We start from the raw sequence: 19,442 nt of genomic DNA on the forward strand, positions 1-19,442 counted from the left end.
TGCCGTTTAAAGCCAAGCTACTCACGCTGTGACATTTTGCCTTCAATCTGGATGTCTCAGATGCGTAATGGGGGGGGTGGGGGGGTCATTATGCGGGGTCGTGATCTCCAGCGGTAGTAACAGGGGTGTTACAGAAACGAGACCGTTACAGCTGAGCCAGCAGTGGGGAGCGCAGCGCTGTGTATGTGTGTGTGTGTGTGTGCATGTCTGACTGTGTGTGTATGTGGAGCTCCCGCTCTGCTGCGTACCCCGAGACGCGATGTGAATTCACAGACTGGTGCATTAATGCTACGACTCAATATGACCGTCCAAAGACTGAACTTAGTTATGGTACTTTTGCGAGAGAGCCGTCTGAAAAGTGAAGCTGCAAACCTTTGAGGTGGAAGATGTTGATAAAGTTTGAGCAGCGAAGTCGAAACCTACCAAGCACCGTACCGCGTCAGTGTTTTCAGGCATTATTGACAACAATATAAAATAAAATAATCATGATGGGGCCGTAGCCTTGTTTGCTTCAGTAGGTCACATAGAAACACTAAAAACACTTTGTTTAATAACCAGCTAACAAGTCCTTCCAGGAGACTGAAGTGTTGCCTTGTGACACTCCAGTGTTATCTGTTTCTGCAGCACTCAGCTTAAAAGTCTCATCTCTAATTTGACAGAACTGGAGAGAGGTTTTTGTTTTATCTGTATTTCTCTTATCTGATATAGACGTTCATCTGCAATAAACAGAGACTTCAAAAACATTGTTAGGACTTAAATAGTGTAGGGCCTGGAAGACAACGTGCTTTTCAAACAGATCTTGTTTGGGAGTTCAGATGACTCAGTGACTCATCTCACTCTGGAGATGTTGACTCATAAAAAAAAAATAAAAAAAATGAAATCCTGACATTGTCCACAAACACACAGCGCTAATCCACCATTGTCCAAAACAGGGAGTCTTCAAAGCTACAGCAAGTGACTTTTGGATTAACAACATTTATACAAATAAAAAAAGGCAATGAAAAAGAAAGTTATTTTGAGGCATCGAGAGAAAACGTCCTTGAAGCTGAAATACGGCTAAACCTTTTCACAGTGCGGACATATGGTGACCTACATGAAGAGATAGTTGTCACACTTTGCAAATGAGGTGATTCACCTTGGCTTGTTGTGACTGTAAGCTTGTCCAGGCCCACTGAATATCATAGAAAACCCCTCCTTAATCATCTATTGGGTTAATGTTTTTTTTATGGCAGACACTGTTGGGCAGATTTATTTTCGGCTCGGGACAAAGCCATGCCAGCTGTTTGCCTCTGCTTCCAGTGTGGCAGCTACTTCAGATTCACACCGAGTTGTGCTCTTCAGACAACACTTAGTTTTGTTGTTTTTGTTCATCCAGTATCAGTCAATAAAGCCAACATATTTGAGTCTCTACTTTTAGTCGAAGCATTTTCTCAGGACAGGTATCAGAAAGGTGGCAGGTTGTTGTAACGCTTTACCCTGACTCATAAGCAGCAGACATATTAATGCAGCTGTGAAATCAGTCACGGGGAACACATAAGAACATGTTGAACACTGAGTACGTGAACATCATACTGGTGAAAAACATGGTATCTGGGAGGCAGACACACTCTGTAATGACTGACTTCAAAATGTCTCGTCTGACAAAGTTTATATTGTGGCGCAGCAAGTTTAATCTTTGGGGTTAAAAAAATGAAAATGGGAGGGAGGGGACAGCAGGTGTTGATGTAACAAATGTTACATGGCATGTGTTTTTGGAAGCTGAATTTCCCTCAGGATCAATAAAGCATCCATCCATCAATCTGTTCCCATCTATTATTCATCCGTCTTAGTCAAAATGTGTCGTTTTGTGAAGAAGCTGCTGTAATGATAAAGGAAACTAAAGTTTAAGGCATTTTATGGTGTTAGAAACCCTCTTACATAAATATTGAGAAACAGGAAATCATCCTATCATGTCAAATAGTAATAGACTTTTGCGTACAAAGCTCTGGTGGTGAACATCGGTATCACCATATAAATATGAATACAAAGAACTCTGATTTACTCACCTTATGACTAGTTCTTAACTACTAGACAGTTTAATGACTCCGCTGCATTGATTGACTTGACCTGCTGAGGAGCAACCTTTTAGGACGATCACCGGGTCTCTCTCTCTCTCTCTCTCTCTCTCGTGCAGCGTCGTCATGTGGCGGCTGGCCTCAGTCATGTGCAGTTCCATGCTACACAGATGAGTGGCATGTCTACTGTTGTGGATGTATCTTCGCTTTTAAAAGTCACGACCCCAAATACGAGACGATTCCACGCATGGTGAAAGATGCGTTTTCAAGGAGATAACCTCTTCTATCCAGACCAACGCGGTGTTTGAGAATGTAACTGTTGCAAAATCACTGCGAAACAACCCTTTTACAAAGCCGACACACAACCCAAAGCCGTCCTTGAAATGAAGTTTTACACTTCAGCCTCAAACAGAGAAACATTTGTCTCTACATTTCTATAAAGAAGTCATGCAGTAAAGGGTTATTACCAGTACCAGGGTTTTATGAGTGGTGTAGAGCTCCTGCAGAATCTGATCCACGATGGAGTTGGTTAGATATGAGACCACAGACAGCTTCACCTCCCTGAATGAAGAAGACAATGACTCATGATTGAGTTTTTGCAGCTGGAGTTCTTTGCCTTACTTGAACTGTTCTCAGTCGGGGGTTTTTTTCTTACTCCAGGGCTCGGTTGATATCCTCAGCTGCTCGCTCCATCAGGGCGTTGCGGATGGCGGATCGAGGGATGGAGACTTGTTCAGAGATGGAGGAGAGGGGCGGGCTGAGTCTCTCTGCAGCGGAGCAGGACATTGGACACAACTCTCGGCACAGAGACACCATCGAGTCCACCACCACCTGGATAGGGACGACCCAAAGCAGGATTCAACTTACAACGCTTTTAAATATGTATGTATTATTTTCAGTATAAGCTTGTTTAGGCAGTCGTCCTCTGCTGAAGAAATCAAGTTTCCCTTGATCATTTAAAAAAGGAATTGTTGAAGCTGTATTATCGTCAGTTCTGGATAACGGCGATGTCATTTATAGACACGCTGCAGCTTCAACTTTAAAGCCTCTCGACGCCGTCTGTGACTCCGCCCTCCAAATGTGTTTGTTCACCACCTTTTTTGCCTCTATGAAGTTTTATTCTCTGATGGACCCACTGCCCAACAGAACTGCAGTATTGCATAATATGTCAATTATGTAATCTGAAACTTATTTTGTTTCGTTGATAGATTCTGCCCTCCTCACTGTGACCTGTATGAGAAGGCGGCTTGGCCTTGGTTTTTATATTTGTTCTTATTGGAGAACTTCCACCCGACATTACAAACCTTTTGAAGTGGAATTCAGGCACCTACATGACTCATTCTCCTGATTGGCTCCTTCAAGTCCCTCGAGTTTTCACTGAACTCAGTAAAACTGCATTTTGATATTTTGTATTCTGCAATTTTTCGGAACTCCCTCCAGCTAATGCTAATTGGTTCATAGTGTGGTAGTGGTTGTTGTTTTTACGTGCTTGTTATCTCGACGGCATTGGACAAGAGGCAAACCAGAACGTCCTTTGGTGAATAAATAAAGGTTTAAAATTAATTTCACTCCGGACTCACTCTCAACAATCTTCTGCATGTATGAGTGTAAAAGTGCGAGCAGTGATTAGGTCGGAGTCTAGAAGCCAAACACAAACTATGTTCTGCTGCATGAATATTTGAAACGATACAAACGTGACCTGTCTGACTGAACTAAAAGTTAGTTTCCCAGAGCGATCAAGTATTTATACACAGCGTTTGTTTGTTTTTTTTAATCTGCATTTCTCTGACTTGTCCTCTATTATTTATGTGCATGGCATCATTCCCATTTATTGTGTGTCATTGTGTCAACATTCAAATCATCTGTTCACAACTGTAAGTCTAAACCTCTTTGCAACGTGACACAGTAATGCGCCAACACATAAGTGAATTCTGCATCACACTTCGAGCTGCTGTTAAATAATTTTTGATTCACTTTGACTTTTGCAAATTAAAAAGTAGCCTTGTGCAGAACAGCACAAACATTCATTTGAATAAGGCTGGAGTAAGATGAAATCCAACATCAAGTATTGCAGATTCCTCCTCGGGGTGTGCTGCTTCTTCATCATCGCACTGCGCCCTGCTGCTGAATCCCAAAGGGAATAAACCCAAACTACAAAAATGATAAACTCTTCCTTTTGAATTTCAATGCTGTGTTTCTTTTTTTAAAGTCAGCATACCTGCGACACACACAGTCGCACTGTATTAATGGGCAATTTAAATGCAACTAGTCGGCAACTTCACCACTCAGTGCAGATGCATAAGGGGAGAAATCTTTCTGCGATTTCAGCAGCCGCAGCATCACCTCCAAACCCACCTGCAGCTCTTTGTCAGCAGCCTTGGCGAGTTCTCCCGCCAGAGTGTCGAGTCGCTGTTTGACGGGGCCGTCCACCGACAGCACATGGGCCAACTCGCAGAGAGACGGATACAGCTGATACCAAAACACACACACACACACACACACACACGCACACGCACACACACACGCACACGCACACGCACACGCACACGCACACACACACACACACGCACACACCAGACACAGACATACACACACGCAGGAGGAGAAAAAAAAGAATTAGTTTATAATCAGTGCGTAGAATGAGCATCTCTCGTTATAATGACATTATGAGACAGGGAACTAAATGTTTTAAGCTGTGATTTAAAAAGTGTTAACAGTTGTGTCTCGACGTCGGCTCCTTAAACTTCTGCTCGTTGGTCACTAGTTGTTTCTTAATTTGCGGAAGTAAATTGGAGTTTATAGGAGGTGACTCGTCCAATTCTGTGATGTGTTCACCAGTGCAATGCTATTAAAGGAGACTGGCGCACTGTCACAGGGTTCCAAGGGTCACTGAACAAAAGGGTGGGGGGCGCCAGTAGCCTCGTGGTTAGTATGCGCGCCCCACTGTGCAGAGAAGACTGTCCTCCTGTCTCGTGGTTCAAATCCAACCTCCAGCTCCATTCCCCACTCTCTCTCTCTCTGTCCCTGATTTCTGACTCTAGCCACTGAAACAAAGGCACGACAACATCAAATAAACCATTAAAAAACAAAAAAAGCAGGCTGAAGACAAACTACAGTGATGTAGACTTTCTGTGTTTAATGTTCCGTCCCACTGCTGCTCTTGTTGGGAATCTGTGAAGATCAACAACTTGGGAAAGGCTTTGCTGTAAAAACGTAGTGCAAAGGCAGCAATATACTGTACATTTGTAACATCCTGGGGTTTTACTGTTTTACAAATGCTCTCTGCACTGAACAGCGTTTCACTTTGCTTCCTCATCGCGGCACGTTTGTCTCTGCTGCACAGGTGCCACTGGTTTGTTTCTTTTACAGGTTGTTTCGTGGATCGACGTATCGACAGTGTCGAGTTTATCTTGCTAAAGCTGCCATGCACTGTTTTCACTTCTTTTTGTCCTTAGGTCGCCCTTGCATTAGGTTTACTAATGAAAGATTCTCTTTTTTTGTTAGTCTATCCTTAAGTCATACTGTGTAATATGTCTTGTGTTGTCATAGCAACCTTCACCAAGCAGCACTGTAGTGTGATATCTCACTCGTGTGCTTGTTCTGCGAGGACTCTCAGACTTGATCATAAGCTCCTCTGGTTATCTTCAGCCCGTGTTGGATGTTTTCTGTTCCTCTGATGCTTGGGACGATATGTCCCGAGTATTTCTTCAGACTGACATGACATAGGCCGCACCAAAAGCCACGCCCCTCGCTCACACGCTCAAGCTAAGGAAGTTTGTATCAGACCGGCCAGACTCTAGATTTTAAATCAAGACCGGTCATGACCACCACTGACGGGCTACGTTCACATCATTAAATGTGATTCTAAAAAAGCAAAAAACCTCCATTCAATCATATATCTTTATTAAAGTACACAGCCCCTGATTTCCGATGATTCTTCATTGATATTTACAGTCTCGTTCATGACTCGATCTTTAAATGTGTTGGTCTCGGGTAGTGTGGTCTTAACTACAACACTAACTTGAGTAAATAAATAGTTCTTGTTAAAAATATTGTCAATCAGTGTTTACAAAGAGCTAAATTACAGTTTTTGTCACTTTATCAAGTTTTTTTTTAAAAGATTTATTTTTGGCCTTTTGCCTTTATAATAGAGAGAGGAAGGTGGACAGAGGCGGAAATCAGGGAGAGACATGCGGGAAAGGAGCCACAGGCCTGGATGTGAACCCGGGCCGCCTGCACGAGGGGCATAGCCCTTCACCCTTTGTGTGTGTGCACACAGACTTCAGGTTCCCCTCCTGCATTCATCAGGTCCACCTGAGTGAGGAAGTCTGGATTTCAAAGCTGCTAGTTAAACTAATGCACTTTAAAGTACGTCATGTGACTGTGTCCAGCAGAGCGACATAGGGCTCAGTTGATGGGGGGGGGGCAACAAGCGAAGGACAGGGACTCAACTTTCACCCAGATTAAAGTCAGATAACATCTCAAGGATTACAATGGTTCCTTCATCGATCTCATTCACAGCGGCTGACGCTGCTTCTGCTGGGAGAGTCACTGTGGGATTTCAAGGCTGTGAAAGCCTTTCCTGCTGAGCTGGACAAACCCTCGAAACAAACAGAGAAGGACGAAGAAGACTGCTGAAAGCTCCCGTCTGATCTGATCTTCTCTTAAGTGTTTCACAAACAGTCGGTTTCTGTTGATTCTTGTCACTTTATTTATATAGCACATTAAAATAAACAACAGCGCTTCAATCAAGGAGCTTCAATACAAATATTGATAAGAGATGAGCTCAGGACTCCCTTGAAAAAAAGGTTCTTAACCTCAATGGGACTTTCATTGATAGATAAAGGGTTCTCTCTCTGATTAAAAGTCAATGTGGATCTACATGATCTCCCTCCCTTGAAATGAAATATAAATTAATTAAATTATAATCCATCCAGATTTTCAAAAAACAGAATCAAAATCACACTGTCATGAAAGATGGATGAATAGGTCATACATACATTACCCTTACTGTTTTCCACTGGGCTTGTAAGAGCAACGTGTTTCATGTGTGATAAAACAGAGAAAAAGCTGCCTGTGTATCGTAAATGTTTCAGAGAAATATCTTAAAAAGATGTCAATGTGGGACACGGTATAGGAAAAGGAAATGGATGTAACTTCTTCAGGTAGGAAACCCTCTGAAAACTGAGTTTCTGGCACTGTGACTGAGACAAACCATAAAGGTGATTAGGATTTGGGAACAAATAGGCCTACTTGAATGATGTCAGAACATTAGGCCTGCTTGGGTTTAGCTGGGGAAAAAAAAAAAAAAAAAAAGCTTTTTTTTTCTCAGGATCCCCAATAAATTGGTTGTCTTTTCCTGGGATCTGATTCAGGTAATTTTCTGAAAAAATAATAAACCCTAACGCTCGCGCTCTACCAGTGCATAAAAATGACGTGTATATAAAAGGTATTTTGTGCCTTTGTTTGGGACTGGGGGCAAACCGCCTCTCCGTTTCAATGGTAGAATTCTTTCTCATCTAAGAACTCCTCACAGGAGCTTTGAGTAACAGTCTACTCACAGCTCGCGAGTCTCTGGCTTCTTTCAGGATTTGTCTGGCAGTCTGTACCTCCTCTCCTTCCTCACAGCCTTTTAGGACACACACCTGCTGCTGCACGCGCACACACAGACGCTCCATGACCTACACACACACACACATCAATTCAAATCATCAAAGAAAGAAACGTATTTGAATGTACAATGAAACAACATTACAGACTTGCTCACCATCGTGTGCTCTAACACTCACCTGTTCAGCTGTGCTGGTGACGAGGCCCTGGTGCAGCCTGAGCGCCTGTTTCTGTGAAAAACGCTGAGTCTGGTTGTTCCTAAGCAGGGCACGTTGGATCTGTCATACACACACACACACACACACACACACACACAAAAAGGAAAACAAACAAGGAGAGAGAGGAGAGGAGATGACAGGTGTTTACAAAGCACAGTGTGCAGGAGACAGGCGACAGGAGACAAGTCCATTTGCATGGTAATAAGTAGACTGGAGAGAGAGAGTTCTGATCTCCAGAAATAAATGGGATGCCTTAGATTTTTTTTGTCTGGACTCAGCAGGTGGAAGTTTTCACTGCTTAATCATCTTATGTAAAGAAAGAGGGAATCAAGGGTTCCCCCAAGGACTGAGGAGATGTCAAGACAAGCAAAGACCACAGTGCACATTGTTGCACATGTTTCACATTTACTTCTGATTTAAGAAGTGCCCTAGGAGTAACCGTATGCTCACATACTGATGTTTATTTCATCTGTTTGTGGAGTGTTATCAGAAATGCTCCTTCAGCCTCCGACACTCCGGGGAGGAGAGAAGTTGTGAGTGATTGAGTGACAGCTGAGTCGGAAGGTAAATGAAGGATGACGTGCAGTGTAAACAGACTAGCTCTGTACACCCTAGCTTACAAGCTATGTGACGAACATCATTTTGTTTGAGGCGGCACTGACGAGAAAATGACCACATCCTTCATGGTGTGAAGCGAAAGCTCTTATGTTCAGCCACGGCTATCTCTTCTGCCGAGGAATGACACATTTTTGTCTTTTGATTTCAACAAGCTAACCTGCTAAATCAGATAGTGCTACGTGCCAAAGGAAAAATAGATAATAGAGGCGAGAGCTGAAGCGTGCTGCTTGAACAGTCTTTGTCTCCTTTGCTAGGCTGATTAGCGGTTGTTAGTGTTGTCAGTGAATGTCCCCGTCATGCCCCTGAGAGAAGGTGACTGCTTTGTCTATGTAGCTTGAAATGAAATGTTTCAATTGGCTCTATCAAAAGAACGTTTTCAGTACAAAAAGGCAGATGAAGATGTAGTGGAATAAAAAATGTGAAATGGAACAGAGGACAAAACTCTCCATAGCAGAGGCAGAACTGGAACTCAGGTGCTTTTTAAACAGAAGAACTTCAGTTATGTAGAAGATGTATGTTAATAATCCTGCAAGGGGAAATGTTAGACTCTGTTGTGGAACATGCACACACAAGGCTGAAATACAAACAGACATGTACTAATGGTGGTGGGGTCCAGCGCCTTGCTTAAGGCTACCTGGGCAGTGCTCGGGAAGTAACCTAGCACCGCGTCAACTCCGAGACGAATTTACAGACTTGGTCTGAAGTTGGGACTTAAACCGGCGACCCTCTAGTTCGCAACTCAAGCCCACCACGGACTGATCTAAAAACAGCCCGATAGATCCATAGATCTAAAGATCCATCACTTCCACTCGAGAGACTCTGAGTAACAGACATAAGCATCAGCATAAAGGCGTGATAGATCACATCCAAAAAGTATGTTCTCAAAAAAATGCCAGCTGAATTGATACACAAGCCTGAATAAAATCTCGACAAAACATCTAAGCACATCCGTGTTTTTTCTTTAGCTGCCTCTGTGTTCAAAGAGTTCAGAATGACAGATGTAAACACAGTCACAAAGGATCAAAAACAACTAAAGTAGGTGTGAAGAAGCTGAGAGGGAGACAGACTGAAGTAGCTATCACCCTGCATCCTGTCTGTTGGCTGCTCTCGAGATGACTGGTAGTTTGGAACCAGATGGTACAGATGATATGTTATAACCTCTTCTTCTTAACTCCTACTGGCAGTGGTAAAATGCAGTTCATTAACGAATACGAGCTGCAGGCACATTTTTACATTTACTGACTGTGCAGAAACAGATTACAAACAAGTCTTTGATACGCATCATAACCATTCAGTTTTAAAGTTGACAGCCCTGTCGTCAATGACCATCAGCCATGAAGTCTTTATCCGTCATAAACATACAGATAAGAACCTTTAATGAATCAATAATTGTTCAATGAGTAGATTGAATTTCAATCTTCGGATATGATGTCTGTAAAGCTCTTCTGTGTTTTTAAATTAAAAGACACTGAAATCCTGTGAAGCCAGATTAATGTGACAAAAGCTCACCACTATAATTTAAAGCTCCTGTTAGGTGACACGTCCTTCGGTGCCCCCTTGTGGACCATTTGTACATGTCATTTCTTCCTGTTGATTGTGAGCATTGTTTTCTGGGATGAATCTCTTTTTTTTTTAAACATCTTGTGTATATTTCATCAACTTGTCTGACACCTACCCTGCGGCAGGGTTAACAGGGATATAAAACAAACGGGAAAAAGGGATTAATTGTATTTTTCTCTAATGGTCTGCTTTAGTTTTGTCAGTCATAAAGAAGCATCAGTATGAATCCCAGTCTGTTTCTTTTCAAGCTAAATTCTCTTTATGGGAGCTTTAATGTTACGTTTAAAATAATTATAATCCCTTTTGTTTATTACTTTAAAATATCAATCATTTGTACAGTGCAGTTCAGGTACTGGCTTTCAGGAGTTGAAATGTGCAAATATATTAGCAATCATCATTTATTATTCAATTGCTATTTTAAATCCTTCATCCAGCCAAAGAATCATGATGACTGGTCCGGTGCTCATTTCTGTAACATGATGCACAACAGTTAAACACAGCCAAGTGAAGGACCAGCTGAGCGTCTCTCACCTTGGTCAGGGCCAGGTCTGTCTTCTCGGGGGCGCTGCGGTACGCCTGTGTGACATCACTGAGGGGGATGGGCATGTACTGGAGGGTGAAGTTGCTGTTAAGACGAGAGAGGAGAGTGAAAAGGGGGAAGAGAGATGACGTCGCCCCAAAAACAAGAGAACGTGTTGTGACGTTAACCAGAACAAACACACGACACCCACGACAGTTGTCTTTTAAATCCCGAATGCACCCACGCACATTCACACACGTGAAAAGTGAGATCACAGCCGTACACTTCAAAAACACTGTTTGACAGACACACACGTCAGAGGACTGATGAAACGCTGTGTAATAGTAAACATTGTACAGAGATGGTGTTTTGCCTGTGTGTGTGTGTGTGTGCGTGTGTGTGTGTGACTGATCCTTTTTATGTGTGCAGACCCCTTCAAACGTTTGTGCGCGCGTGCGTTTGTGAGCGTGTTGTGTTGTCTTACTGCTCCAGTGCTCGAGCCACATCTTGGAAGCCTGTCGCTGTGGTGTTGTTGCGATCCCACGTCACACTCCTGAGAGCAGATCAAACGAGAGGGAAATAGGAGTAGACAGGCAGAGAGAGGAAGAAGGAGAAGATGAGACACTCTCGAAAGCTCCTTACACACACACACGCACACACGCACACACGCACACACGCACACACACACACACACACACACACACACACACACACACAGAGTATCATTACATTAATAAGTAATGTAACTATGATACCGAGTATGCATCTGCACAAACATCACAGCGATATAAACAAGGCTTTCTCAGAACTGTCTTTGCTGCTCGATGTTAAGAAAGAGTCCATATCTCAGAATTAGGAATGCATGAACGAATGCCATGCAACTAATGAGCGTCTGTTATTCACAGTGCAGTTTCTCCACCTACACTCCACTCTGTCTAACTCCTGTTTTTAATATATCAGTCATTTTCAGACCCTCTTTCCTTTCATCCATCCATCCATCCTCCTCCTCCTCCGCCCGACTTGCTCTGACTTAGAAATTCAATAAGCTAAACCCAAATCTCACTCCTTGGGAGGCCTCCCTCCCCCGTGCTGACGTTACTTTCTCCCTCTCTAGGCCAAAGCCAACCATTTTCCCATCCTACTACTGGCATCCCATCCCCTTTCTTGCTTTTCCCCCCCCCCCTCCGTTCTCTGGAGCACATCGTCTCCTTCCATTTTCAAAACAAAAACAAGACGTCACTTAGTTTCTATTTGTACATAAAGGTGGTGCAGTGCCTTGTACGCCTCAAGGCCATCCCCCCCCCCCCCCCTTCCAATTCTCCCCGCTATCCCTCCAACACCTGTCTTCCCCTCTTATCTCCTCCGTGGTTCACTTTGAAGCTTAGTCAGCCTCTCAGCAGGCTCCTCATATCCTCTCTCCAAAACATACCAAACATATTAATTTTACCTCTGACCCTATTATTTATTCCATCCTTACACGCCCGTTTTTTCTCCTCTCTCATCCTCCTCCTCCTCCTCCTGAACCGTCCTCTTCAAGAGGAATGACCTGATAGACTAATGTTTCAGGGAGTGAGCACAAACCTGAGTGTGGTGTTGATCTGCAAGGCTTTGCTGAGCATCTTTGCTCCGGAGTCCTCCAGGAGGTTTCCGCTGAGGTCCACCTTTCGCAGGCAGGTGTTGGAGCCCAGAGCGTTGACCAGCACCGTGCCCCGCTGACGGAGCCTCGAGTCAGCCAGGGAGAGGGACTGAAGGGCCTGTGAGTGGGCGTGGCAGAGGGGGAGAACGGGGGGGGGGGGTGAGAGATGATTTGAAATCGGGAACGTTCAAAATCAAAATGGATGTGAGCCGCAAGTCTGTGATCAAGACATTCAAACTGAGAGGAGACATTCACAAAGGGATGAAAACGAACAACAGTCATACAATTATTCAGGGGTTTATTGAGATCATTACTCTAAATATCTTGAAATGTATTTACGTTATAATTACACAAAGGATGGAGAAAGGAATGCTGCTGCTGAGATGTAAATCAGATGTTAAAAACACCTTTTTCGTCTGGGCTCAGCTACAGCTATTGATTTTCTGCTTTCTAAGGGAGGATGCTTTTTTTCTACTAATTTGTTTGTCCCCTTTCCTGAATCTGTAGTTGATTTGGCTTGAATTCTGTCGACAATATACTGCGAGGAACCGCGTCTTCTTGTAGATGCACACGATCCAAATGTAGAGCACAATCCTATATATCTATTGTTAACAGTAATGGGGACATTCTTTAGTGAAAATCAGGTGTCATGTTATTGTATGGGTTCTTTCGGTCATAGTTTTAAACTGATGCAACTGTTTTTAAGATGCAAGGAGTCAAACAAACTGCAGGGAAAAAAGAGATAGGAGCAAAACTAAATATAAGCCCCTTCTGTTGGAGTTCCAAGTACACTGATCTGAACCTAAAAGGTGGAGCGACACACTGCAGTCTGTTGATTGGTCACAGATGACACGACTGGTGAACCTGCTTCCACCTTGTGAGTGTGTCAGTTGGCAGATTGAGCCTAAACGCACATGAATGCGGACAGACTAGTTTAAACTGTGAATTTAAATGGTGACATTTGTTGGTGTGTGAACAGGATGTGTGTGTGTGTGTGTGTGTGTGTGAGAGTGTGTACAGATACAGAGATCTGTGAGGCATGGTGTAGGCGTGCATCTGTGCGGAATGCCACAGAGGATTTGTGTGTGTGTGTGTGTGTGTGTGTGTGTGTGCACAATATGTTACATAATCCAACTCACACACTCTTCCTCTTGCACCAAATGAACCAGTTTCTGCAGAATATCATCGAGCACCCTGAGGAGGCAGAGGGAGAGAAGAGGGACACATTCATCATCAGAATCGTCTTCAACACCATCTGTTCTCCTGGTTCCCCCGCGCAGTCCGTACCTGCCCTTGATGTTGAAGTTCTTCCCCAGCATCAGGTGTTTGAGGGAAGGGTGTCGGGAGAACGCTGGGATGACAGCCAGCAAATCAGCATCTAGGCCTGCGCACAACAGAGCACAACACACACATCGATGGAGAACTAATTGTACGCGAGCAATTCAAAGCTCTTGAGCTTTTGTAAAAACCCATTTCTAGATTTTTTACAAAGGATGTACGAGATAAATTAAATGACACTCTCGCTAGATGGCAACAGAATTACTAGATGCTAAACTAATGAGACCTTTTTATATTAATGTAGGCTCCAGGGCCAGTTAAACAATGTGTTTTAGCTGAAACACAGCCACCCACCCACACCCAGGGCTGTAGCTTCAGTCAGTGGGCCTTAGCTCTCTTAACTCTGCTACCTCGATGCAAACCAGCAACATGAACTACTGACGACTATTACAGTACAGTGCAGGTGAACTGGCATATGAGGATTCGACCGGAGCAATGCACCAAACCAGCCCATGCATGTGGATTTTAACCTACAGTACAAGGAATGGGATGAGGTTTCTCTGATCCATACACGCCGTCTGATCAGTGGTCAGTGGATCGTAGGGCAAGGAGACAACCAGATGGTCAAAGAGAGAGCGGTCAGGCCTCTTTATTGAGTCTGTATAGGAAAAACTCCAGGGATCCACATCTGTTGATGCGTACAGTTCTGTGTTTTGTGGTTATGTCCAAAACACTGAATATCAGATTATTCTGAATTTAAATATTCATTTAAACAACAAGTAAATGAGTCCCCATAGGAACATCCCTCAAACTATACTTTACTAAAGTATAGACTATCATTCCAGTGACTCCTCTTTTATCTGGCCAGGTGGCTTTCAGAGCTCACTTTTTCTCTCTCAGTCTATTCGGAGTGCCCACAAAAAATCCGAAATACTTCCAATTAAACCCCCCCCCCCCCATGCTCCACCCCCACACACATTTTGAACAGCTCAAGGATGGAGGATATGCTAAAAAGAGGTAGTTACCATGGTACGCTATTTCAGCCTTAAGGAATGAAAAAGCCTTATTCAGAGAGCAAAAATAACTGAGGTTAAATGAGCTTACGCAGCTTCAATGGCAGTTTAGTCTCATGTCAATGACTGGACGCTGTGACACCGAAGAGCTAAATGGCCGTGGTCATCTCATAAGCTCAAAAGCTTTCTCTGACTTAAGTGTAACATATTGACATTTTTTTGACGTCAATATTCTTTAAATATGTCGTTTTATTTTTAAAATAAAATACATGAGTGCAAACTTGAATGCTTTAAAAACTGTTTGTTTAGTTTTCAAGTGAACTATTAGTCAACAAGACAAACCAATAACCTACACTTACCTGTGTGTCTCGAGGACAGTACCTAGTAAGATACCGTGAAGTCAAATTATGAAACACATTTGTATTTACTGACTGATTTTCTATCTTTTTCCATGAGACTCAAAAATGCTTTGATGTCAGAAAGATTTCTTGTAAATAGTGAATTGTCTTGATTTTGTAAAATCTTTTAATTACTGTATGTCCTCCCTTGCTTTGTGTTTTTTATATTTGTATGTAATTTACAGTTGGGTAAAATTTAAATAATATTTTAATATTCGTTATTGTTTGTTATTTTCTTAATCTCTTTAGGTGAGGTTTTAAGATAAGCTCCTATTGTTTCTACCTCACCTGCAAATGTGATTTATTTTTAATTATTTTTTCCTGTTCGACTCTTCTCTTAACAATGTGCAAATAAGCTAAACTAATGTGGGTGAAAACATTTCAGTGTGTTTAGAATAGAGATCCTCTGATTTGATTATTCAGTGTCAGAGAAGTGAAGTGGTTAGGCGTAGGATGTGTGTTAGCGAGCAGGACTGTAGCTTCAAGGTGACAGTGTCTCTATAGTCTTTATCTAAAAACATGAATGAAAGTTTGTCTACATCATCAGCCGTCTGTGACTTCAAAAGAGCACAGTAAAGACACAGTGTAAAGGGTGGAATAACAAGGTTTTCCAAGACTGAGTCACAAAGATCTGAGAAATAAATGAAGCTATGGACATCTTTTGTCTATAAAATGAATCAAAGTTAACAACAAAAATCCACCCACCAGCATGTGAAAGCACCCTGACTCATTCAGATTGATGTAGAAGCTGCACAGTACTGTACTTTTAGCCCAACCCGCCATTAATGTTGGTACAAGTATGTGTATTTCATGTATACTGCTGTGTATGGTATGATTGTAAACCAAACTGCTGAAACACTGCTTGGGAGCTGGAAATGGTTTGATTTATTTGTTTTACACGGGGCACGCTCGGATTATAGTCAATACTTGATAAACGGTCATTGGACTTGAGATTGGAAAGCTCTTTTCTAACTACAACAAGCTTTACATGACATGTCACACCTCCACATTCACACACTGATGGCAGAGGAATTCAGGGTTAAGTGACATGACTGAGGACGCATCGGACATGTTGGTGCAGGAGCTGGGAATTGAACTCCCAACCTTCCAGTTAAGAGTTGATCAACTCGGCCAACTAAGCCACAGACACCCTAACTTTTAGACGTGTGTGCAGCTCGTGAAGCCAAGCATCACATTTGGGTAGATGGTGGTCTGCACATGGGAGGGGATGTAATGTAAAGAATACTTACACATGGGTTAGTTGATCCAAAAAAATAAATCAAGTCATGTAGCTGCACAATTAATACAGTACAGTTTAATTAACTCCTTCATTGAAAAAGTTGGAAAGCCATGTATGGGTTTAATAGATCCCATACTGTGTGTCGAGCTCTAATTGTGCTGCTCCTAAGCTAACACATCCACCAGAACAATTATCCAGGAGTAATAACTTTAACATATGATTAAATGTTTGTTATTTATCTGGCTCTGGACCATACCAGCCGCAAATAAAAAAAATGAGATCATTCAATACATCTTGATTGATATTGCACCTCAGAGGTGAAAGCACCTTGTGCAATGAATCAGATCAAAACGGAGCGACACTGATGCACCGAGTGCGGCTCTTGATTTACATTGCTCTGTTAGTAATCCAGCTTGAAGGAAAAAAGACAAATCACTTGTTTGCTTATAGATGAAAGAGTCCCTGTTGTTGTTTCTTGAAGTCACTATTGCATTAGGTGATCACACATCCGCAGCCTCATTCATCTTTCACATCAGCCGCTCGGTGCTCGGCCAGCAACTCACTGCTGAATCCTATTCATGCAGCTGCAGAGCTCCGACACTTCTCATCATGCCTCTGCTGCTCCACTAAAGTCAACACTGTTTGCTGTGTATTGTTGATTTATTCAAACCTTAATCCTCATGTATGTTTTGTAGGGCATAAACTCTCCCAGCAGAGACCCTGCTGCTGCTGTAATTCTTCGAAGAACGGTTTGAAGAAGCATTTCCTCAAAACAGCATCGCTTGTTTGCTGCAAGAGTTGCCACAACAGATTTTTAAAACAAATCTAAAAGCGTAAGTGTTTACTATAAATACTTTATTATACGTGTGTAAAGGAATAAAGAAGTAAAGAAGAAGTTTGATGGAGGATGCAGAAGAGCAAAAAAAACTACAGCGTGTCCACCAGAGGATGGCTGAAAAGGTCTAGCAATCCCCATTAGGTCTCTTATTAAAATGCTTAATGATACAGCCAATTAAACAGGTTGTTAAATAATGTGACGCGTCTGCATTGGTACACACAGTAGGTGGGACTAATAATAAATAACGCTATAGTCCCGCCTGAGCTTTAGCTGTTGGTAGATTGATCAAAAGCAAAGTAGAAATAGCATTTCTAATATCATTATTCAAAACGCTTACCAATGTGTGACATCACAGACACTACATCCATAATTTATACAATCTATGCTCCTGACCAACAGAAGATATAACAAGAGGGTCAAAAGGGATTAAAGTATCAAATGTGAAAATGCAAAACAAAAGATAATATAAGTCATGTTGGGCGTTCAAGTGTGTGCTCGGGTGTCTCTTACCGTTATCGGAGATGTCTAAAGACCCCACGCACGAAACTCGAGGAAACAGCTCCTGAATCACGCCGGCACCTGCTGACCTCAACTGTAGGAGAAAGAGCAGAGCGGAGCATGATGGGATAGCCGCGAGCGTTAATCTGAGAGGAGGATGAGTGAATCTACCTACAGCGGCACAGACTGACAGAGCGTACCTCACAGCTGCTGATGTCCAGGTGTAAATCAGTGATATGAGGGTTATTGGACAGACCCAGGAACAAAGCCCTGAGGTAAAACACAGGCAGCGGGGAGGGTGAGAAAAGAGAGACAGTCAAGAAGCAGCACAGAGAGAGAAAACGAGAGATTAATGGAAAACAGATAAGGGAGGATAGGAGGAAACAGCATGATGGGTAGATAAGAAGAAACAAGGGCAAATAAAGGCAATTAGTGGACAAAGGCAAGGCAAAAAAAAAGCCAGAAAGATCAGTACCACCTAAATTCCTCCCTCTAACAACTTGAAGAGATCATCAGATCCCTCCCCTGCGGCTTCATCCCACCGCGGCACACCTCAAAGTTTTAGAGCCTTCTTAAAGGATTGAGAGGAAAGTAGCTTAAAAAAGAAGGTTAATTTCAGTATAAGTCCCATCCAGAAATCACCTTAAAAACCTTCTACATTTATTCAGAAGGAGTGGCTAATTGTTGCACATGCACCTTGGCACATGCACACACAGGGCAGAAAGATAAAGCTACATTTGCACATCAAGGCACTGCTGGAGGTTGTTCTCGTTGGATGAATACACATTTAAGAGTTATCACCAGGAGGAGGTAATGAGGACAAGTGCTAAGTGGGGCGTCCGCTCCTTCGGTTTTTGGCTGAGATCCATCATGCAGTAGTCATCTTCTCAATTGTTGGCAGTTTGCTTTGTTTACTCTGCTATTGATTCAGTTTGTTGGCTTTGCGACGCTAACAGCAGGCGACACGGCTAACCGAGAAACTAAAATAGCATTAGCATCTCCAGAGGGTTAGCTCCCTATTGCTGGTTTAGCTTCAGATCTCCTGAAGCTTGTGAGGACGGAGACTCATGTTTCAGCATGACGGACGCCGGCCAATACGTGAGCTTTAATGCGTCTCATGACACAGGAGCAAATGTGCACTGTTGGGGAAAATGTTTGAGGATTGATCATTAAAACCGAGTGATGATTTGGAAGTCAACTTTGCTCCATATGGTGTCGGCTATTTTAGTCTTCTAGCCTTACATATAAAAGGCTGAACCATAACTTCCCTAAATAAGTAGCACACCAGACTGTTTAACACAGATATGCTACTACAGAAAAACAAACATATCAATTCCAGTTTCTATATTACAGCAACACAAATTTAAGTCCTTTCCCATTGTGGGTAATTTCTTGTTTTTAATGATGAAAAGTTGTCGGCAAACGACTCACTATTCATTATCCCACTTGTTAAACAGCTACTTCTTATAAAATCAATTATTTTAAATACATTTAATCTCAAAATTATTGTTTTCTTCCACAAAAAATAGTCCATTTGTAATATACAGTCAGCAGAACTCTGTAGCCTTTATAAAATACGCTGAACTACATAAGGTTCAGTCTCGTGTTAACTTTATGTGCCATCTTCAGTTTTGTAGATTTCTGTCATAACCTGCAATGTGTACATATGTTAACCTCTTTCCCCTGCTATGACTGCTCATGTCTCCCTTTCCTCCAAGTTCACAGACCGACGTTGAATAAACGGGACTTATTTTGGCGGGTTGATATGATTACAGTTAGTCCTCCAGAGTCTGTGATCAGATCTATCACTATAACCACCATGTGTTTAGGAAAGGTTTGTACTCCTGAGGGAGAGCAGATCATTGATGTGACTTATTTCCATCCAATCACATGTCCAGTTTTTACAGCAGCTGCGTCCTAAGATTAGGATAATGCATGTGAATTCTAATATTTTAATATGG

General features: G+C 42.5%; 1 protein-coding gene across 6 annotated transcripts in view; it reads right to left on the bottom strand.

The window, feature by feature from the left end:
- carmil3 (capping protein regulator and myosin 1 linker 3) overlaps positions 1-19,442 on the bottom strand; it is a 96,576-nt gene that overhangs the window by 16,622 nt on the left and 60,512 nt on the right. For 4 of the 6 annotated variants that reach the window (XM_079349436.1, XM_079349440.1, XM_079349439.1 and 1 more), the window contains 12 exons: positions 17,682-17,751; positions 17,494-17,575; positions 13,504-13,600; positions 13,356-13,410; positions 12,162-12,334; positions 11,065-11,133; positions 10,592-10,685; positions 7,844-7,942; positions 7,616-7,735; positions 4,410-4,523; positions 2,710-2,885; positions 2,522-2,615 (listed from right to left, as the gene is read on the bottom strand). In XM_079349436.1, the coding sequence (XP_079205562.1) occupies positions 2,522-2,615; positions 2,710-2,885; positions 4,410-4,523; positions 7,616-7,735; positions 7,844-7,942; positions 10,592-10,685; positions 11,065-11,133; positions 12,162-12,334; positions 13,356-13,410; positions 13,504-13,600; positions 17,494-17,575; positions 17,682-17,751 (1,243 nt within the window). The remainder of the gene's footprint in view (positions 1-2,521; positions 2,616-2,709; positions 2,886-4,409; positions 4,524-7,615; positions 7,736-7,843; positions 7,943-10,591; positions 10,686-11,064; positions 11,134-12,161; positions 12,335-13,355; positions 13,411-13,503; positions 13,601-17,493; positions 17,576-17,681; positions 17,752-19,442) is intronic. The other 2 variants (XM_079349438.1, XM_079349437.1) reach the window with 1 other exon arrangement.

The sequence above is a fragment of the Symphodus melops genome (genome assembly GCF_947650265.1).
Source record: "Symphodus melops genome assembly, chromosome: 7".
NCBI classification, from domain to species: domain Eukaryota; kingdom Metazoa; phylum Chordata; class Actinopteri; order Labriformes; family Labridae; genus Symphodus; species Symphodus melops.